Source organism: Ursus americanus, chromosome 14 (genome assembly GCF_024610735.1).
Source record: "Ursus americanus isolate L20-20 chromosome 14, mUrsAme1.1.p, whole genome shotgun sequence".
In the NCBI taxonomy this organism is placed as follows: domain Eukaryota; kingdom Metazoa; phylum Chordata; class Mammalia; order Carnivora; family Ursidae; genus Ursus; species Ursus americanus.
Window position 1 is genome coordinate 60726854 of NC_142140.1, and position 21312 is coordinate 60748165.

The 21312-nt window shown below is 64.1% G+C and overlaps 2 protein-coding genes across 2 annotated transcripts; both read right to left on the bottom strand.

Annotated features, from left to right (window-relative positions):
• Positions 1 to 376: 376 nt before the first annotated feature.
• Positions 377 to 13445, bottom strand: MYBBP1A (MYB binding protein 1a). The gene is made up of 26 exons (XM_045804854.2): positions 13204 to 13445; positions 12922 to 13017; positions 12141 to 12224; positions 11979 to 12053; positions 11773 to 11880; positions 10631 to 10806; positions 10376 to 10543; positions 10140 to 10257; positions 8805 to 9100; positions 8481 to 8591; positions 7837 to 7962; positions 7533 to 7700; positions 7343 to 7448; positions 5647 to 5743; positions 5412 to 5563; positions 5050 to 5130; positions 4827 to 4976; positions 4580 to 4753; positions 4333 to 4490; positions 3404 to 3644; positions 3084 to 3209; positions 2938 to 3006; positions 2357 to 2470; positions 2116 to 2217; positions 1333 to 1469; positions 377 to 1221 (listed from the first exon to the last, which is right to left on the bottom strand). The coding sequence occupies exons 1-26, from the start codon at positions 13408 to 13410 to the stop codon at positions 666 to 668; spliced, it is 3996 nt and encodes a 1331-aa protein (XP_045660810.2). The 5' UTR covers positions 13411 to 13445; the 3' UTR covers positions 377 to 665.
• A 1546-nt stretch (positions 13446 to 14991) lies between these two features.
• Positions 14992 to 17632, bottom strand: GGT6 (gamma-glutamyltransferase 6). Its single transcript, XM_045804856.2, is given in 6 exon segments — positions 14992 to 15757; positions 15759 to 16042; positions 16327 to 16440; positions 16527 to 16729; positions 17306 to 17504; positions 17507 to 17632. Coding segments are annotated over 6 exon segments (1671 nt in total). The 5' UTR covers positions 17628 to 17632; the 3' UTR covers positions 14992 to 15007.
• Between the last annotated feature and the right edge of the window lie 3680 nt (positions 17633 to 21312).

Consider the following 21312-nt stretch of genomic DNA (forward strand, 5'->3'; position numbering starts at 1 on the left):
GCCCAGAGGTCGAAGCCTGCACCCCACGCCGGCTGCCGAGGCACTTGGGGCCCTTCCCCAGCCTGCCGCCCCCACACCGCCGTCTGCACATACCCGACCCCGGCCCCCCGGGCGGATCTCCCCCTATCCCCGCTCCACACGCGCTCCCCGCACACTGGCTGGAATCGAGGTGGCCGCAGGGGACCCCGAGAGCCGGCCCAGACGACGCTCCGCCCTGTAGTTAGCAGCTGGCGTGGCTTCAGCGAGTGCGAGCTAGGGAACAGCCACTCCTCACCAAGCTCTGGGGCACCTGCGAGGGGGCGGGACCCGCAAGACCACCCCGGCCTCCACGGGGGCCCCAGCGATGTTTTCTTGTTGTACAAGAACCAGGTCCAAGTGTTGCCTCCTCTTCCTTCCGGAAGCCAAACTGCTCCTTTATTTTTTAGGGCTGCTGATTGTGAATCTCAGAGTCTTAAGAGAAGCCAAATATATTCCTCTTGTAAATGAAGGAATAAACCTATTTAAAGGACGCCGCGCTGGCTCCCAGGGCTGAGCAGCCTGGGGTGGGGGACACAGGGCCCCCGCGGGGCGCGGCAAGGGAACTGCAGACGCGCTCCCCCCAGTGCCGGGCGCTGGTACTGCACGCGGTGGAAACACGGGTCTCCGGGTGGGGGCTGGGTGTGCACTCAGGGCTTCCTGGCCTTCTTGAGCGAGGCCTTCTTCCTTTTGGCCCCGCTCTGGAGGAGGCTGGGGCTCTTGCTGACCAAAGACAACCTGGCCTTCTTCCGCGGTAGCGCGGACTGCGGCGACTTGCCGGACACCCCCTTCTCCGGCAGATCCTTCAAAGGCTGCTTTTTGCCGGCAGGCGCCACGGGGGACACGGGCGTGGCTCCGTTCACCTGGGACAGCCTCCGCTTTTTCTTCAGCTTCGGGGTATTGGCAGGAGCGCTGGGGCTGGGGCTGGTGGCGTCTGGGGGCGGCCTCTTGGTAGCAGGCGTCCCATTGGCCTGCGCTGGCCCCCGGGCCTTCCGCCTGTTTCTCCTCTTCTTGCCGGTGCTGGGAGGCTGGTCCCCCCCGGAGACAGCGGCCTTGGCATCCTCCTCTGGCACTGCAGCCTCTGGCTTGTGCTTCTTACGCTTCTTGGTCTCGGGCAAGAACCCCTTTTTCTTCCTCTTCGTGCTAACGGGGCTCTGCGTGACGCTGGGGCCTTCCTTGGCATCCTTCTTCTCAGACTTGGGGCGCCTAGAAGAAAGTGCCCAGTGAGGTAGTGTCCAGCGGGGCGCTCCCACCCCGGGGCAACCCCATGAGAGCGCGTGCAGCACGAGGGTCTCCCCAGCCCCTCCCAGGACCTACTGGACTCCGAGGGCTTTCATGGCCTGCCAGTAGAGATCGCAGAGGCGGCTGGAGCCAGCCGGGCGCTCCCCCTGCTGCAGGCTCTCCTGCCGGCTCTGCAGCACACCCAGCACGGCGCTCAGGTCCACGGTCAGCTTCTGCGGGGCAGGGACACCGTGGCTGCGGCAGTGACAGGAAACAGGGCCTCTGCCCGGCTCTGGGTCCCCCATCCTCCCACCCTCGCCCCTGGCGGACCCTGGGCCGTCCCTGCTGCCTGTGCGTCACGCCTCCCTCACCTTGGAGGGAAGAGCCCCGGGTACCACGGTCGGTACCACGGTCGGTACCACGGTCGCTCCCGCCGCCCACAGGCAGAAGGCCCGACCCCTTCTCCTTGCTCCCCACTCAGGCCTCCCTCCGCTCAAAGCCCTCCTTCCTGCTGGCCCTCCCTCCACGCACTGAAGGGGTTATATCTGAAACCCACTGGCCCTAGAACAGCCCCTCCCGGCTCTTCACTGCTGCTCGGGGGGCTGCTCCCGGGGTATGCCTGTGGCCCACGGGCTCTTGGCCCGGACGTCTCCTCCCCGTGGCACCCGCTAAGGACTCCCAGGCCTTCCCTCCTGGGCCGGACCAGGGAACTACCTCCCCACGAGCACCTCCCTCCATGTGCCCAGCGCTCCCTGGGCCCAGGCACCTGCCTGCCAAGACCCCCCCCGTGGGGCGGGTGCACCCTCCCCCCACCCCAGCTCGCCCACCCGCCCGCCAGTCTGTGCGGGGACTGGTTCCTCTGGCTGCCTGGTCACCCACCTCCTGGTGGACAGTCCTGAAGAGCGTGTTGAGCAGGCCCAAGGAGGACAGCTCTCTCTGCTGCTCCGACTTGGTCTGGGCCTCACCCAGCGTCTGCAGGTTCTAGACAGGAGACGCCCACTCAACACAAAGCCCCGGGAGAGGGAACGTCCCTGTGGGGGCAGCCCAGACCCAGCTGAGGCCCAGGGGCCCGGAGACCCACTCCGGACGGCAATGTGGGCAGGGACCCCACAGCCCTTACCTCCGTGACCTTCCCCAGGATCTGGCTGACCAGCTGCTCCCACTCGGGGTCCTCAAAGCACAGCCGCAGCTCCCGCACGGGCAAGGCCTTCTGCAGCAGCACGCAGGCTTGGGCCTGCGGGGGCGGGGGGCGGGGGTTGTGGCCACGGGAGCCTCAGTGCACAGCCCTGAAGCTCAGGGAGCCACAGGTGGACCCCACGGGCCTGCCTGTCACGGCAGCTCTGGGTCCAGCGGGGGACAGTGCCTGGCCCGCTCATCAGCTCACCCTCCTGCAGCCTCACCAGCCCCCATCCCACCCACCCTGACCTGCCCGTCAGCCCGGCCCCGGAGGATGGCCAGGCCCGAGTGTGCACATTAAGGAGCTCAGGGTTCAGGCCACAGGGGGTGGCAGTGGTGGGGGCGAAGCTTCCCCTCCTGATGGTGACCCTGTGCCGATGGCAGGGCAGCTGCCGGCCAGGTCAAAGGGGCAGGAGTGGGTCTACCCTGGCCGGGGCACCTCCAGGGCCTCCCAAATACCCGGCCAAAGGCGAGTCATGCGGGTAATTCCGACAGGCCCGGGGCTGGGATCTGGGAAGTCCCTACCTGGTGGCGGGGCCGTGCCTGGCCCGTCACGTGCTGGATCACGACGGGGAGCAGGCTCTTACAGAGCACCTACGGAGGGAATGACGGGGCAGTGAGCTGGGGCCTGGGCCGAGAGGGGGCCGGGGGCGGGCCAGCCCGACGCTCACCGGGTGCCGGGAGAAGAGGCTGAGGAACATGGGCACGGTCAGCGGGCTGTTGCGCCTGGTCAGGAAGGAGGTCAGCGCTGACGAGTAGATCGGGGTCACGAGGCTCAGATCCAAGCAGCCGGCAGCCTGCGCCGTGAGAGTGCCCACGTGATGCCGGGGAGAGGGCAGTGGGGCAGGGCCGGGGCCGCCCTCCGCGGGCCGAGAGCCGGGTCCCGGGAGTCGCGGCCTCCACCCCCCTCCATGAAACGGGCAGGCGGTCCTGGCCCGCAGCCCTGCTGGGCTCCCAGCGGCCGAGCCTTCCCGGGCCAGGGCCCACTCACCTCCGGGCCCTTGGGCTTGGGGCCGGCTTTCTGCTTCTTCGGGGTCTTGCCGACACCGGCGTCGGCGGCGTTGCCCTTTAGGACGCGGAGCAGGTAGAGCGCCGCGTTGAAGTGGTAGAGGGAGACGGAGGCGTCGGCCTGGCGGCTGGCCTGCTGCACCAGCCGCTCCACCTGCGCGTACAGAGACCCCACGCCGCGGCCCAGGTCATGGCAGTAGTGCCGGGAGCGGCACAGGTGGTGTCTGTGGGGCCCGGGGGAGAGGTGGTCACCACACATCCTCGTCCCCCTCCCCGCCGAGCAGAGCCAGCCCCCGGGGGGTACGTGAGACCCACTCACAGGCAGGGCGACGAACCCAGGCCACGGCGGCAGGGCCAGGCCCGGGGCTGCGCCTGCCCCACGGGCAAACCTGACTCCTGTGGAACGGTGGCCTCCAGGCCCTAAGACTCGGGTCTGTGGTGCTCAGGGCACGAGAACTAGGTCACTCAACAAACTCGACCCTGGCAGGCGGCAGGGACAGCTAGCCAAGCAAGCGCGACCTGGGGCTGGCCAGGAGACAGGTCGGGGGGTGCGCGGTCTGTCCCGCTCTGCCAGCTCTGTGACGTTTGCTCGGGACCTCAAGTCCCCGGGCCACGTCCGTGCTCGGGAAGGCAGGTCTGCGCCCCCACCCCTACACCCTCCTTCCTGCAGGGCCCCCGATCCCGCACAGCCCGACCACCGCCTGTTCCCAGAGGCGGAGCAGCCCCGCCAGAACCCTCGCAGAGAACACCGCTGGGCGCTGGTCCGAGGCTCTGCTCCACCTGCGTCTGACCGGTCCCCGTCGGGACACAGCCTGCTCCTCGGCCCGCGACCTCCAGGCCTGGGGAACGTGACGGCTCTCCCAGGGGGCCTTCCCTGGTACCTCAAGACCGTGCGGACGGCCTGGCACTCACGTGAAGATGCGGGCCGTCTTGTGCAGGAGGTCCTGCTCCTGCTTGGAGCTGCTGGTGCGCATGCTCCGCCGGATGACGTCCAGCAGGGGCTCCAGCAGCTCCAGCACCAGCGGGTTCTCGGGCTGCTTGGTCACCAGCACCTCGATCAGGTCCAGCACCTGGGGCCGGGACGGGCATGTCAGTGGGTGCGCGGTGTGCGCAGGGGCGGGGGGAGGCCCACAGCGGTGCCGGTGGTTCTCGCGCTCACCCGGATCTGGAAGTCTCGCCGGAGCACCTTCTCCTTCTGCAGCTTCTTCTTCTCGTCCTTCCGGGCCTGGATGCGCAGCTTTTGCTCGGCAAAGAGGCTGGCGAGGTTCTGGTCCAGGGCCATCATGGCCTCGTCCCCCAGCTCCTCGTCGTCGTCCTCACCGTCCACCACACCCTGGGGACGGACGCCGCTGAGCAGCCAGCCGCCGCCTGCAGGCACAGGGCCTCCCGCCTCCCCCGCCGCTCACCAGCGCCTTCCCCGCCTGCAGCACGGCCATGAGCTGCTCCCGGAAGCCCTGGTCCACGTCCCCGTCCCGGTCCTCCTCGGCGCTGTCCTCCTCGTCGCTGTCGTCCTCACTGGCTGAGTGCCTGTCGTCCTCGCTATCCGAGCTCTTATCCTGCAGGGTCCCCGCGTTATGCCTCCTGTCGCTCTCCCACCCGGCGTCCGCCCGCCCCGCCTCTGACACGCACCTCCCCACTGTCCAGCTGCTTCTCGGAATCGTCCGTGACCACCACGCTGTCCTCCTCCTGGCTCTTCTCGGGGTTCAGCACCTGAACATACCCCGACAACTGACCCAACCGTTGCCGCAGACCCTCTATCCTCCCCTGACCGGGCCCTGTCTTGGCCAAAAGGCCCCCATTTCGGAGAGGAAAACGGAGCCCGGGAGAGAAGGGCACACCGAGAGCCCTCCGCACAATCTGGGGGGCAGGGCTGCACGGCCGTGTCCAGCGAGGCTCCCACCCGCTCTGTGGGTTACAGTGACGATGAGGGAGGCCTGGGGCCGGGCAAGCCCCCCGTCCTACACCCCGTTTCCCCATGCGCCCCAACTCACATCCAAGATCAGCTGCAGAGCACGTGGCGTCAGGTGGGCGCAGATGTGGCCGAACACACTCCGGGCCACCTGGCGCATCAGGTGGCTGGGCTGGGCCAGGAGAGCCAGCAGGATCTCCACCAGCACCTCCACCCACGGCGGCTCCTGGGGGGCTGCAGGTGGGAGAGGCTGAGACTGGAGTCCGTGCTGGGCCCGGGGTGTGCCCCGCCCTCCCGTCCCGGAGGCAGTGACCCACCGGTGGCCTTGGAGCGGGTCCGGCGGGGCTTCTCCACCAGGCTCTTCTTGATGCAGGTCTGAATGTCCCCCAGCAGGTCGCAGCTCTCTGCCGGCGACTGTGGCAGGGCGAGGACGGAATCAGGGGCTGGCCCCACTCGCAGCCTTGCTGAGCCCCTCCCGCCCAGGAGGGAGGACCCCAGGTGCCCACGGCCTTTGTGCCCAACAGGCCGCCACGGGGCCAGGGAGCCCAGCTTCCCCCTTGCCGCCTGGAGGGGCGCGGAGCCTGACGAGGCTAAATCCCCCCAAATGACCTCAACATCACTACAAAGGACCAGGATTCGTTCACTGGACCTAATTCCAATCCACTTTTACCCCATCGTGCTGGGGTGAGCCCAGACCACCCAGGGAGTCGGGGGAGCCTAAGACCGCCTGCGGGATCCTGGGACCACAAAGGCAGCCCTCCCTCATGGCACAGCACGCCGCTCCCGCATGGCTTCCTCTACCCGGCGCCCTTTATCCAGGGGGCAGGACACCCAGCTCCACAGCAAGCTGGGAGCCCTGGGGGCGGGCGGGCACTCCGTGCGTCCCACACCCACCAATGCCCTGCCGCCATCAGGGGCCAACGCCAGGATCACAAGGGACACTGTGGCCCCCGTGCATGCACGCACACACGTGCTGCACACAGACACACGCACACGCCACACAGACCGACATACGCGCATGCACACACGCTGCAGACCAACATACGCACACGCTACACACCGACGCGTGCATACACACGAGACACATGCACACACACACGCCATACGCAGACCAACATGCACACCCATGCCGCAGACTGACACACCCACGTACAGACATGTACACACGCAGCAGGCACACAAACACACCACACGCACACTGACACGCACACAGACTGACACACACCGCAGACACCAACACGCACACGCACGCCGCACAGACAGACAGATACACACACGACCTGCCCACAGGCCGGGCTCAAGGCATCTGAGATCTGGAAGCATAAACTGTGACCACAGCCTGATAGTCAGAAGGCGGCATCGGAGAGCGTAAGGCCCTCCTGCAGTGCCAGGGAAGCCGGGGGAGCCCGGAGGGTCGAGCGTTGCTGAGCCCGATTCGGTCAGAGCTTACGGGCAGAGAGAACAACAGAGACATCTAGAGACGCTGTCATCGGGCACAGGACCACCGATGCATGGGCAACGATCACGGGGCGCAGAGCCTCATGCTGGGGAGCCACGGGGACATGCGCGGACCCCCACCCGCCACCATGGCTGCCGGTGGGCAAGGTTCAAGGGGGAGGCCCTCATTCCACGCAGACTACAGCAGCCGCGAGCGCCCCGTGGGGCCACGTCTGCCCAGAGCAGGCCCTCCCGGAGGCTGTAGTTTCTCCTCCACGCCTTCCTCCTCTGCTCAGGAGGGTGAGTCTGGGGGTCCCGCGGGAGAGCGCAGGCATGGCTGTGTGGCCTGGGTCACATCACTCTGCCCGCAGTTCCAGTCGCCCCACCCATCACACAGGAGGAAGCGCCCGCCGCAGAATCGCGGGGATAAGAGACACTGCGTGGAAAGCTCGGCACGCAAGTGAGGCCCAGAAAGCGGACAGTGACCCTTCCTGGGGCTGCAGTCCCGCCAGGCCCGCTGCCAGTCTCGACTTGCAGAGCCCCCAGGCCGTGGCCCCCCGCTCCAGGCCCCCATACCTTGAAGAGGAAGACGCCCACGAGGAAGAGCAGGAGCTGGAAGGCCTTGGCCTTGGCCTTGGCCTCTGGCGAGCAGGCCTCCAGCTCCTTCAGCGTCTTCAGCATCCTGGGGTGACACGGGCATGTTCTCAGGCCGACGCTCCCCGACCCCGGGGGGCCCGCCTGCCCCCTGGACACCCCAGGCCCTCACCGGTCCCAGGCTTGGCGCTGCTGCGCACTGAAGGGCGTCAGGGGGGTCACGTTGCGGCTGTGGTTCAACAGCGAGTCTGCGAACTGTACCAGGCGGAGGGTCCAGGGCTGCCCGTCCTGGCTCTGCTCCGGCGCCTGCCTGAACTGGGTACTGATGGTCTGCAGCAGGCTGGGGAAGGGCAGGGCTGGGGTCACAGGCTGGGCCAGCAGACACGGCCACCCCCCAGCACGCCCACCCCTGCCGCTGGCGCTCGCATCCCATCCTGCTTGCACACCCTGCCTGCTCCGAGGCTCCCACGGCCCACCTGAAGAAGGCGCTGCTGACCACCTCCCGGGTCCGGCTCTCCAGAGGGAAGGAGAACTGCTGCTCCGTCTCCGGAATCTGGGACGTGGGCTTCTTCGTTTCAAAGAACGAGTGGAAGAAACAAAACCTGAGGAGGGCGGGAGACCACGGGTCTCAGCAGCCCCCTCCGAGGAGGGCATCGCCCAGGGCCCGGTGGCGGGTGCTGGGAGGAGGACATTTCCCAAGTCTGGATCTCCGGCTGAATGTGACTTGACCCGAACTGCGGAGAGAACTGGCATCTGTCCCTTGGAGGCAGACGCGGCGCTGTCCCAACACACCGCACTACAGCCTCTGCGAACACGGAGCAAACCCCTGCAAACCACGGCGAGGACTGAGCAGCACCCGGCAGAGGCGAGGCCGGCGCCACGGCCTCCCTGACACGTCGGGCGTCTGCAGCGCCCGCAGCTCTGTGCTTCCTGGGCCCTTTCCTTTCATGGGCTCCCGGGGGGTATTCCCTGAACCGCCTTCTGCCTAAAGGGCAAAATGCCCTACTGCCCCTGGCGACTCGACCCCAAGGCTTCTGGCTCCAGGGACACCAAACCAGGACTAGGCAAGAGGCCCAATTCTTTGGTCCCTATGGGGAGCTGGGGGCAGAGCCTGTCCCACCTGGCCACCTCCTCGATCACGTCGTCCTCCTTCTCCGCGTGCAAGGTGTCCACGATGCTGACCAGGCGAAGGATGACCCACTTCCGCAGCCGGAACACAGCTCGCTCAGGCCTGGTGGGTGGAGCCAGGTTACCGGTACGGTACTGCTCTCCCCACCTTGGACATGAGAACACCAAGCTCTCCCACCCCAACCGCCGGCACGGAACACACGAGGAAACTCAGGCCTTCCTGGAGAGCTGTGGCTCCGCTCCGTCCCTCCCCTCCCGGGGGCCGCCGTCCACGGGAACGAGGGCCCAGCTCCTCGAACTCCGCATGCCCGCTCACCCGTGCAGCGAGGCATCCTGGGCTTTCTTCTGGTTGCTGGTGCTGAAGTCCACCAGGGAGTCCAGGTCGGGCCGGAGAAACATGTTCTGCAGCCAGGCCACATAGCCCTTGAGGGCACGGGGACTCAGGGACCGCACGACCCTCCAGAACGTAGGCAGGACAGGCAGGCCCTGGTTGGTGATGCAGGTGAAGGCCACCACCACGGCCAACTGCCGCTCGGGGTCGTCCCGGCAGCCTTCTAGGAAGGCGCCCACGTACTCGTTCATCTCCGGAGCAAACTTGAACTGGTTTGGGAGCTGCGAGAGTTAGGCCAACGCCGGGGTCACCAGCCAGGAGGGTCCAATGGCCCCGCCCACCTCTTCCCCAACAGGTGAGACAGGCCTGGCAAAATCCCGCCTCGTCCAGAGTCAGGCCGAGCCCCCCCCCGCCCCCAGGGGCTCCAACGTTTCCACTGGGCAACATGGTAAGTCGCCATCCAGCCACTCCCGCCCCAGGACAGGCTGGGTTCCAGGCTCAGGGAGGGTGGACAGCAGAGCACAGTCCAGGCTGGGCCATCAACCCCCTTGCCCAGCTCCTAGCTGTGTCACTGCGGGGCTCAGCACCGAACACTTTCCACACACCACGTGGCTTTATGTGGCAGTGGGTTTCATCTTCACGACAGCCCTTCACCCTGGGCCCCTTCTGTCGTCTCACAGATGAACAGAACATGGCACAAAAAAAAACAGCCACTAACTTTCCAGGGTCACAGGATTCCAAGTGGTGCCTCTGGGACATGGAGCTGTGGGTGTGGCCTCCCCGCCCCCACTCCACCCAGAACGGGGGGCTGGCAGCACCCACACCCAGAGGCCCACTGTGAGCGCTCCAGGGGCTCTGAGCCTGTCATCTTCACGAAACGTCTGACGAAGATGCGGGTCTCACAGAGGAGAGGCAGGCCTGGGGCCGGGGGGCAGCCCGGCTCCCAACCCTGGACTCCTAGCCAGCACCTGATTCTCCTGTCCGGTGCATGGCACAGCGTAGGGCCACGCTTGGTGCTCAGCAGCCACCCACCAGGACGACTCTGCTCACTAACACCGGCTAGGGTGGGGGAGGTCTGGCCGGGCCGCTGGCCAGATGGGCCTCTGCTCAGGGGCCTGAGGCTGGAGGGCTGGCCCTGCCAAACTCCACTCCGAGGGGAAGGGTGGTGGGCACCCAGGTAGCTCACTTGACCCAGAGGGCAGGGACACCGAGTTCCCCAGCAGGACTACTGAGGCAGGAAGACCCGGGATGCCGCAGCCAAGAGCTGCCCTCTTCTCAAGAAGCTGGCTGCCCCCTGGCAGTGGTGGGGGAGGTACCCACCTTAGCAGTGACCATGTGCTCCCCAAAGTGCCGGACCAGGTCCCCCCGCATCACCAGCGGCAGCTGCTCCTTGGACAGCAGCGGCAGCGCCGTGCCCAGCAGGCGGAAGCACAGGTAGCTGAGGGGCGCGTGGCACAGCCTGGTCAGAGCCCCGGCCGCGCAGGGTGGGGTCTGGGGCCCGAGCCCGCCCCACCAGCACGCCGGGAAGGGGGGCAGGGCACCAGCGCCCCACGCACCTGGCAGGCCAGAACTGCTTCTTCAGTAGCCCCTGCTCCACAACTTCCTTCCAGAACCGGGAGAACTTGCCCTCGCGAAGCGACAGGCGGAGCAGGTCCAGAGCCACGGCGGGCAGTTTGCGCTCCTTCTTCACGGAGGCGGCCGCCACCTTCAGGACACTCACCAGTCTGGGGAGGGGGGCGGAGGGGACTCAGGGGGCGCAGGCCCAGACGACAGGGGCCCCGGGGGAGCCCATCCTCCCACTTCCCTCACACCTGGGGATGTTCTCATCCGAGAACAGGTTGACTGGTCCCATCAGCTCCTTGAGCTTCTCCGGCACCTTCTGCTGGGCCAAGAGGAAGAGCTCCAGGTGCTCAGGGGAGCCCAGCACTGAATTCAAGTCCGCCTTGAGGACTTTCGGCAGGATCGCCTGCAACGTGGCTTCTGGGACCTGGGGTGGGGACACAGGTTGGGGGAGGGTCACTCCCTCCCAGCATCCTGTGACACTTCCCCTGTGAAGAGGGCCCTATGGGCCCTGCTCCACCTGCCAGGCTTCTGTGAGGCCGTGACACAAGTGCCAGTCTGAGGTGGGACAGCCACCACCCACCCCCGTAGGCACCAGAATCATTAGAAAGAGTTTGTTAAAAAGCTCACCCCACCCCCAGTCCTGGGAACTTGGGTTTTTTAACAATTACTGCACTGATGCTAACTAGCTACCCTTTTAATTATTCCTCTTGATTTTTTCGGAACCAGCTTTTTTTTTATTTTAAGACTTACTTATTAGAGAGAGCGACAGAGAGTGAGTGTAAGCAGGGGGGAGGAAGAGAGGGAGAGGGAGAAGTAGGCCCCCCACTGAGCAGGAAGCCTGACACGGGGCTTGATCCCAGGACTCTGAGCCAAATACAGATGCTTAACCAACTGAGCCACCCAGGTGCCCCAAGGGACTAGCTCATCTCTAATACAAGGTGCCCCAAATGGAGAGCTGGGATTTGAATTCAGGTCCTTGCCTCTTTCTCAAGAGCAAAGGGTTCTGGGTACTAGCCCACCTCCATTTCCCAAGCAAGACAGCAGCGCCCTGGGGGTCAGCTCTGTCCAAGACAACGGCAAATGTGTTTAGTACGCTTGCCACATGACAGGTGCTGTTGTAGAAGCACGCTGTCCAATACGGCAGCCGCTGAGCTCTGGGCATGCACTAAACCGAGTGGAGATGGACCCTAAGTACAAAACACACTGGATTCTAGGGACTCGGTGTACGAAGAACATAAAACCTCTGCACCTTCTGCACTGATTCCGTGTGAAACGTTACTTCAAATACGATAAACACCTCACTATGGGACAACGCTGTTCGAGAGCGTTGACGTCCTCTCTGCTCTCCTCAGTGTTTCTACCTGAGGCCCCACGGCTGGTAAGCCCGTACCTCAGAGAGGATGTCCACCAGGGCCTTCTGGGGCTGTTCCTGCAAGTGGTTGTAGTGCTGGGCCAAGGTCTGCAGCAGCTTTACTGACTTCATCAGTGCCTCGGAGTCCTGGTGCCCACAGTGGGGAGAGGGTTATGAGCAGGGCATGCCACGGTCCCCCACCACCCCCAAGCCCGTCCACGTACCCCCACCCCCAAAGCTCTTACCTTCACTAGCCTGCCTGACTGAAAGAGGGCTAGCACCCCAAACAGGTTTGCAAAAAGAGCAGGTCTCATCATGGCCTAGAAAAGAATTTCAGGCATCAATGAAAAGGGCCCAAGGAACCCCACCCCGGGGCTGCCAATCTCCCTAAGGCCACTAACTCTCACCTTCTTAACTTTCTGCAGGTCATGTTTCTCTTGTATCTGCTGCAAGACGCTACACAAGGGGATGTCTTCGAAAGACTGTAACAGCTGCCGGGGGTTTGGAGCAGGAGGGTGAGAGGGGCTCAGTGAGGGGAGGTCCAGCCCCACCCAACAGACCTCAGCCTCCTCCCAAGTCTCCCTTCAACTTCTGCCCAGAGGCCCTGGGTGCCTCTGAAACGGCTCAGCCCCCTGAACAGTGCTGGTGTGTGAACAGATGGAGCTCAATCTTGCCTCCCTGCCGCAGGCCCACCCAGGCTCCGGAAAGTACCTCCTTTTGCTGAGACTCCCACTCTGTCTCCACGGCCTGTTCTGAGCTGCCCCAAGGAGGCTCCTTAGGGACTGGGTCTTGAATGCCCTCCCAGCTGCCCACGTGCCTTAGGGGAGGCCTATAACCAGCTGAGTTCCCCTGGAGGGGAGAGAGCCCTGAACCTTGCAAAGGTACCCTAACCCACCGCAGAGCTCACTGAGACCAGTAAAAGTACCCCAGAGGCTGCTCAACCCACGGACCCAGAAAGAAAACTTGCTCACCCGCCTATCCCACCAGCCTGGGCTTCTCTGTAGATAGGCCTGGCTCGACACTTTCCCACCTCCACGTGGGGACGCCAGGCCTCCGCTCAGACGCCAGCCACCCCGACGACCGCTCAGACCCCTGCCTTTGCTTGCAACTGAGACGTCCGCCCCGCCCCCCTCCCCCCCCCCCGCTCCGAGCAGCACGGCCGGGCCCTTCCAGGAGCCGCCACCTCACCTGTGCCAAGGCCAGACTGTAGCAGGGCCGGGCGGTTTCTCGCCCGACCCCGAGCCCGGTGATTAGGCGCTTCAGGGCGTACTTCATCTCGGATCCCTGCCGAACCAAGCGCGGCCAGCAGTGAGCACGGTCGTCCCGCGCTGGCCCACCGCCGCCCCCGGAGCGCGCTCACCCGGGGCCCCCGGTCCGCGACCGCGCGCCCCTAGTCCCAGCGCCCCCGGCCGCCGCCGCCGCCTCTCTGCCGGCAGCACGCAGCCCCCTGCCCCGGCCCCGCCACCGCACCTGTGGCCTCGCGCGCAGATAGTCCAGGAGCTTCTCCGTGGCCTCCAGCCGCGTCTCCTGCTCCGGCTTCGCGATGTCCCAAAAGAAGTCCAAGAACTCGCGGCTCTGCTTCAGCAGGCCCTCACGGTCGGCGGGCCGGGGGCCGCTCTTGGCCCGCCCCCCGGGGGACACAGACTCAGCCAGGCCCCGACTCTCCATCTCCGCCATGCTCCGCGAACACGTGGGCTCTGAGGACGACCTCTTCCGGGTCAGGTCGCGGCGCGTGCGCACTGGATCGGCCGCGGGGGCGGGGCCGAGCCGGCTGGGGGCGGGCCCGAGCCGGCTGGGGGCGGGGTCTGGGGCGGGGCCAGCCCCGCCCTGGTGCACTCACTGGGGGGGGGGGTATTCATTTTATTTTATTACTTTTTAAAGATTTTATTTATTTATTTGAGAGGGAGAGACAGAGATAGCGACAGAGATAGCGAGAAGACAGCCTGAGCGGGGAAGAGAGGGAGAAGCAGGCTCCCCACTGAGCAGGGAGCCCCTCGAGGGGCTCCATCCCGGGACCCGGGGATCGAGACCCCATGCGGAGGCAGACGCCTAACCGTCGGAGCTACCGAGGCGCCCCTCACTCTGGGATTTTAGTCTGAGCGCGGCCGGGAAGTTGGAGGGTTTTGTGCACGGGCAACCCTTGATCCTATTCACACCTTCAAAAGATTACTTGGTGCTGCGTGGGGCATGGATTGCGGGATTGCAGAGGGAGAAGCGGGAAGAATGCTTCGAGACCCAGGTGGGTTGGAGCAAGGTGAACCGAGCAGGTCGAGCAGGCCGGAGTCCAGCCACTCTGGAGCTGGTAGAGGGGTGATGGATGTGGGGGAGAAGGAAAGAGAGGGCCAGTGTAACTGGGTAGATGGTGGTGCCGTTCACTGAGCTGGGGAAGTGAGTTCCACGAAATCACAAGTGCCTTTTGCAAGGGCAGGGAGGAGTGCTGCGGGTCACCCTTGCATCTGGACTGCAGAAGCTGTCTCTGGACGGGTGTAGTCCGGAGGGACCCCAGCCCCAGGGAATGTGGGAGGCGGGCAATGTCAGAGCCAACACCCCCCCCCTTAAGTCCCACACCCCCAGCTCCAGCTCCTTTTGGCCCCTGGGGCACCTCCTGGTCCTCCTCTCCCCCCTTCCTTGCTCTGCTGTCTGTTTCAGGAAGTGAGATGCAAATGTTGACCTTATGTATATAGTGCCCCAGGAGCAGAGGTGAGCAAGGCAGGGGAAGCTGGAGGACAGTGGCCCAGGCTCTGCCTCTCTGGCTGTGGGTCTGCTGTGCTGCCCAAGGGGGGAGGCCACGACGCCAGGCACCTCACGGGCTGATGGGAAACTGGGAAGCAGGAATGGCACAGGCATCCAGGAGATTTGGTCTTTATTTTGTTTCCAGCTCATTTTAGAGAGATCGGAAGAGGGTGGCCTGAAGGGGAAGACAGAGAGGCCAAACATACCCCAGGCTCAGCCTGCCCTGTCCCTGCGGCCTGCAGCCAAGGCAGGGGCTTGGCACCCTTCCCTTCTACCTGACATTCTCAGAGCTAGATCTGAACTCAGGGCTGGCCCTGGGTCCTGGGGCTCTTTCCCCAATACCCTCAGTTTCCTTAGCTGAAAAAGAGCCAGATCTGGAGTCCAGGGTACTGACCAGGCCAGAGGTTGTGGCCTGAGCTAGCAGCAAGCACATAATTCATGCCCACTCGGTATGCACTTCACCATTGCTGGGTCTGCTCTGCTCCTGCCTCCAGGCTTGAGACCCCCACCCTCCCACCCCCAGCTAGATACGTCCCCCCACTTAGAACCCCTGGAAGGTGCAGCAGCCACTGGGGACGCTGGAGACGTGGGTGTGCTCTGCCTGGACAGCCACCTGGAGCAGGGTCCCTTGGCCACAAACGCTAGTGCTCGGTGTCAGTCCCTGCTGATGCTGGTGCTGGGCCTGGCTTTGGGGCCCGGCCAGGTGACTGAGCAGGGCATGAGTCATGACCTTGGCCACCGCAGGGGTTCCCGAAGCCACCAGCCCCAACACGTCAGCCTCTGCGTCATCCGGGCTGCCATGGAGGATGAGGGGGCAGGCCCAGGCACTGGTTGTGGGCTGGGCCACCAGGTTGCTAAGTAGAACCCCAGTGCTCGGGGACAGGTGTCCAGAGCCAAAGGAGCTGTTGAGTGAGGAGGTGAGAAGGAGCACGGAGCCACTGCTGTCTATGGTGGCCAGGACACTGCCCACAGGGGTCACAGGAGCTTGTGGGAGCGGTGGGCAGGGGTCGGGGCTGGGCCCTCCAGAGTGCAGGGCTGCCTCCAGCATTGCCAGAAGTTCTGGGCCAGCTGAGGGGCTGGGGGTGGTGGACAGGATGCCTTGGGGCACGGCTAGCTGCACTGCAGGCTCCAGGGTGGGCGTGGGCCCAGACGAGGGTCTCTGCAGCCCCAGGTCTCTGAGCAGCAGGCTCAGTAGGGCGTCCCCGGCAAGGGCTGGGGCGGCGGTGAGGGCTGCTGTGTGCAGCACTCCTGCCAGCTTGGGGTTGGTGGCTCGGGCCCCGGGGCGCAGGGGGGGTCCCGTCGGTGCGGCACAGTAGTGGACAGAGGCCCTTTGTGCCCCGGGCTGCCAGTGCCATGGCCAGGGCCGTGTCCACCAGGAAGCCCTCCTGAGCTAGTGTGGTGGGGCCCAGCAGCAGCCGCGGCCAGGGCAGGCGGCCGAAGTGCGTGTGCAGCAAGCGCAGGGCCGGCAGGGCGGACGGCAGCCCCAGGCCAGGGGCCAGGGTCTGGGCTGGGCCTGACGTCAGGGCAGTTGACCTGCCTGAGGTGCTATTGTGGAAGAGGCCCCAGAACATGGCACCTGGAGGAGATAGAGGGGTCACATAGGAGCCAGTGGCCCTGGGCTCAGGGTCACTCAGCCCCAGGTGAAGGGTCCCTAACTTAGCCTGAGGTTGGGAGTCACTCTGCAGGCCGGGAGACGGGGGTTGTTAACCAGTCCGGGGGTCAAGATCACATGCACCTCAGAGCAGGGCCCACAGGGAGACTTGGGGCTACGGCCTAAGTCCTCGGTCCTGCCGCTAAGCAGTCCTGAGGTCGGGCCTGAGTTCCAGGTCCCAGGGCAGGTGTGGGGTTGCAGGCACTCACCGAGCCCTGTGGCGTGAGGGTGGACCACCGCCAGACACAGAGCTGCTCCCACTCCCGCGTCCACGACGTTGCCCCCGGCGACGAGCAGCTCCTGGCCCAGGTGGGAGCACGTGGCTGCGGCAGGGAAGAGACTGTCTTGGGGAGCGGCCTGGGCCCAGCGCCCCGGGCCCCCCCTCCCCTGAGCAGCTCCCGGCTCTGACCTGCAGGGCTGATGATGGCGCCATGGTGGTACACGCCAGGGTGGTGGGAATGCCCGCCGGGCCGGGGGGCTGCCGAGCCCAGGCTTCCTGTAGGATCACCGCTGGTGTAGAGTTGCCTCGCGGCCAGGGAGAAGCCGACGGCAAGCAGCAGCAGGGCGGCAACCAGGCGGGCCCAGGCCCCGGGCAGCCCGCCAACCTTGCTCCTGCCCAGAGTGGTGTCCTGAGCCGGGGCTGGGGCAGGGGGACAACCAAGAGCCCCGAGAGAACCCAGGGAATATTTCCCAAGAGGTCTGGCCTCCCTTGTGAGAGGAGCACACGTCTACCAAGCAGAAGGGCCTCCTGGCACAGCGTAGATGAGACAGGGGGATTAGAAGGGGCCTGGGGAAGCACTACAGCCAGGGAGGAGTCTGGGGGGGGGGGAGGCTGGAGAGGCAGGGCTGAGCTGGGCAGGAGGGAGGCCGGGGGTGGGCTGGCTGGCTTGAGGAGCAGGGCCCAGCCAGGTGTAGCCAGGCTCCAGCCTCCCCAGCAGGTGCCTCCTGAGCCGGGGTGGGGGTGGGGCCTTTGACAGAGCAGCTGGCTTGGGACCTCGGACTGATTGGTGGAGACCTGGAGGACTGGGGCTGCAGCCCGGCTTCTCTCCCCATTCACCCAGAAAGTTCCTGGAGCCGAGCCAAGCATGGGGGTGTCTGTCCTCCGCCCCCACCTTGGGACCTCCAGAGGGAGGGACTTGCCAGCCTCAGGCCTGAGGTGCCGGGTGCCCAGACCCCTCCTTGACTCACCCCAAAGAGTCCTGGGGCCTCCAGGGATAGGGAGCGACCAGCTCTGATGTCTCCTCCTCCTCTTCCTCCTCCTCCTCGTCAGACCCCAAGCTTGGGTCCCAGAGCACCAGCTTCTGGTAGACCACAGGCCCTGCCACAGCTTCCATGGCCCCGCAGTGCCCACACCAGCTCCGTGGCGAGCCGGACTTCCCCGCCGAGTGCCGGCCTCGCCTGCGCTTGGCTGGTGGGAGGTGGAGGCAGCCTTGGGGAAGGGTGGTGTGGAATCTAGAACAGGTCTGGGCAGGGCACGGGGCCAGGGAGGCTGCGTGTGAGACTGCCCCATCGGGGCACAGGCCTAGGGTTTTCAGGGCTGGGGAGCCCGTGAGGGGGTGCAGCTCAGTGAGGTGGGAGGAGCCCAGCCCCAGGGACCACAGCCGCAGCCCGAGACCCAGCCAGGACTCCCGCGTGTCCCGGGTCTGCTGGGGTTGCAGCCGCTGGATCCCCCGGCCTGTCAGGGACTCAGTGTGGCTTGGGTCAGGGCTCAGCGTGTGACTAGGTGCTGGTGTGGGCGAGCCCAGCCTTCTCCGTCCTGGGAGCTGCCTGCAGGGTGGGCAGGGTGACTCCGTGGCATGGCATGTAGCTCTTTCCCAGCAGGGGGTGCTGCAGACCTCCTGGGCCCACAGCCGGGACCCTGATTCCCCGGCATCTGCTCCGTGGCAATGTCTCACTGCCCAGAAGGCTGCTGTGGGACACACTGTGGTCCCCAGCCTCAGCGCTCTCATCTCCCGTGCTGACCCATCTCCCCGTGACCACGTCACACCTCCAGCTCCCCGGCCTCAAAGCCCGACCCTCCGATGTGCCCCAGCGGACCGCCCTGCCTCCCATGTCTCGCAGCCACATCAAGGCCACCCCCAGCTGCAAACCCACTCCCGCTGGGTTCTCTCCTCCCCACTGCAAAGGGATAGCCCTTCCCTGCCTCTGGTTCTGGCCCCAGCCCCTCCCAGCTCCCGCCTCCGCTGGCCCAGGACCCCACACCCTCACTGGCCCCTTCTCTCCTGCAGCTTCGTGATTTCCCCACGGGTTCCTTCTCAACAACATCTGAATGGGGCGAGACCACAGACACTCCTCTCCTAGGTCCACGGCCAGCAGACACATGCACAAGCGGACTCGGGGCAACCCCACGTTGCTCTCCAGCACGGGGACAGGGGCTCCAGCATGGGGACAGACAGCGCTGCGGGCCAGGGCCAGGCGGAAGGAGCACACTCTCTGCTCCTAGGACACAAAGGACGAGGGTACAGGTCAGGTGGTGACTGGGGAGGCAGAGAGGGCCTCTGGGACGCTGGGAAGGCTCCGCTTCTTAGTCTGATGTGGGTTTTCCGAACGTGCTCATTGTGGAAACGCATCCCGCTGTGCATTTATGACACAGGCTCTTTTCTGGAGGAATATTTTACTTCAAAAGAAGGTTTTTTGTTTTTTTTTTTAAGCTCAAGTAGTTCCTACATTGAAACAACAATCACAAAAACCGTCCGATGCCACGTGGCTCTCGGCCACCCCCCTTTCTCTTGGCCTCTTTGCAAGCAGGTGGGGTGGTCTCTGCCTTAGGGTGCACCGGGAGTTCGTGAGATCCGAGTTTTGACTCTGTGGGTGTGGGGTAGGCACCGGGAATCTGCCTTCCGAGCTCCCAGGTGATCCTGGGACCCGCACTTTGAGTAGCACTGACCTACAACAAATCGTGGACACTCGCTGCCTCCACTTCCCCGTCTCCCACCTTCCCTCAGCTCACGCTAAGCTGGTTTCCAGGGTTTCTGACTTCTCCGACCAATAAGAAACGAACCAACCACACGGAGATCCCAGCAGAGGGCTGCCTCCTTTTTGTTTTGCCAAGGGTGCATGTGTGTGTTTGTGTGTGTGTGGGGGGGTAATCGCAAAGACCATCTGCTTTCATTTCCTAAACTAAGCAAAGGTTATGATCAAGAATGAGGGTCAGTCCTTCCTTCCTAAGAAAAGGCGGTCGGGGACTGTGGAGGTCCATGGTGCCCCCATGTCCTGCCGTCCGCAGCCTGGCCCTTGGGCTCCTAGCACTGGCTCCCTTGGCTCTGCAGATGCGATTCTTTGGCCCCTGTGAACTGACATTTCTCTGCTCTTAGAGCAACAGCCTCATGAGCTCTTTGGGACCCAACCTTCCCCTGACTCAGTCCTCCTGTGGCTTTTCTCACTCCCGCAGCTCTGGACCTGGACAGCACTGTCCCCTACGCCCCACAGCTGCCTCTTAGCCAACCTCCAATCAGATGCTCAACAGGCCCCGGGAATGCGTGGTGCTCGGGCTGGATGGCTCCGGGCACAGGGAGCCCACCCTCTCTGCAGGGGCTGGGAGTGGCCTTGGCTTCAGGAGACCTGGATCTCGTCCAGTTTCTGCCACGGACTCACCACGTGACTGCAGGCACGTGGTTTAGCGGCTGGGAGTCTTGACTCCACTTCTATAAAACACAAGTGACAGCATCTGTCCCCCCAGAGCCGAGGTGTGAATCCAACAAGGAGATATGCTGAAAACAGTTCGGCCGGTGCCTAGTGCACCCGGGACCCTCCAGAGACACACTCCTTCCTGGGGCTGTGATTTATAGAACGAGATCTAGGTTTCGCCTTCCTGTTTCCCACGCAGAGCTCCTAAAACCCTTGCAATTTCCTAAACGCTGAGAGACCTAAAGGTGCCTCTTGTGTATGAGGTGGCATTTGGACCCCACCTAAGGGGGGCTGGAGGCCAGGAGAACTGCCAGTCCCGCCCCCTGACCTCTGGGGACGGATGACGGGCTGGAGGTTGAATCAATCACCAGCAGCCAATGATTTGATGAGTCATGCTATGTAATGAAGCCTCCACGAGAACCCAGGACCGGTCTCAGAGAACTTTCTGGATGGTGGGCCCAGGGGGTGGGGCGGGGGGTTGGCACAGTGGGGCTCCTGGAGGGGGTACTGCGGCTCTGCCCCGTCCCACCCCTCGCCCTGGGCCTCTCTTCCACCTGCTGTTCCCTGAGTTGTGTCCTTTTATGATAAACCGATGATCCAGGGAGTGAAGTGTTTCTCTGAGCGCTTTGAGCCGCTCTAGCTAATTCATCGAACCTGAGGAGGGGTTTGTGGGAACCTCTGATTCATAGCCATTTGGTGGAAGTACAGGGAACAACTCACTCGCTACTGGGGTCCGAAGCAGGGGAGGGGACAGTCTTGTAGGACTGAACCCTTACCCTGTGGACTCTGACCCTATCTCTGGCTACACAGGGTCAGAAACAAGTTGAGGCCAGAAGACGGGCTGGTGTCAAAAAACCCGCTCCTCCCGCCACTCCCACTGGAACTGGGTCCAGGAAGCACTTGACCTCCTCTGTGCTTAAGGGCTTCAATCTCACAGCGCAAAAGCGGTCTGGAAAATTCATACCCAGCAACCCCACGCACACACTCCCAGGTGGCTACGTCTGAGGTATAGGACTGAAGACGCAGTCCTTCTCTTAGTCTTATAAGCACAGTGGAATCACCTGGTGAGCTTAAGAGCTCCTAATACCCAGGCAGACCAATTACATAATTACATCAGAATCTTAAGGTTGGGGATTCACCAGTGTGTTTAAAAAGTTCCCCAGGGGTTTTCAATGTGTAGCCACAGTTGAGAACAGTTGCCTTATCTAGCCTGCTGGTGATTTTTGCAACAGGAATCACTCCGTCAATTTTTTTTGAGAGAGAGAGAGAGAGAGAGATGGAGTGCATGTGTGTGCACCTGTGCCGGCGGGGGGGGGGGGGGGCAGAGGGAGAGAGAGCAAATCTTAAGCAGGCTCTGAGCTGGGCTCGATCCCAGGACCCTGAGATCATGACCTGAGCTGAAATTGAGTCAGACGCTTAACCCGTTGAGCCACCCAGGTGCCCCTCTGTCAATTTTTCCTTAAGTTGTAATTAAATTCCTGTTAACATACAGCGTCATACTGGTTTGGGGTGTAGCATTTAGTGATTCAACACTTCCATATATCACCCTGTGTTCTTCACACTCCGTC

Excerpts from the sequence above, each read along its gene's own strand:
- MYBBP1A (XM_045804854.2), bottom strand. The coding sequence starts at position 13,410 with ATGGCGGAGATGGAGAGTCGGGGCCTGGCTGAGTCTGTGTCCCCCGGG. Across the intron at positions 7,963-8,480 it reads GTGATCGAGGAGGTGGCCAG|GTTTTGTTTCTTCCACTCGT; the intron begins GTGGGACAGGCT and ends CGCCCTCCTCAG. Across the intron at positions 4,977-5,049 it reads AGCAGCTGGACAGTGGGGAG|GATAAGAGCTCGGATAGCGA; the intron begins GTGCGTGTCAGA and ends GGGACCCTGCAG.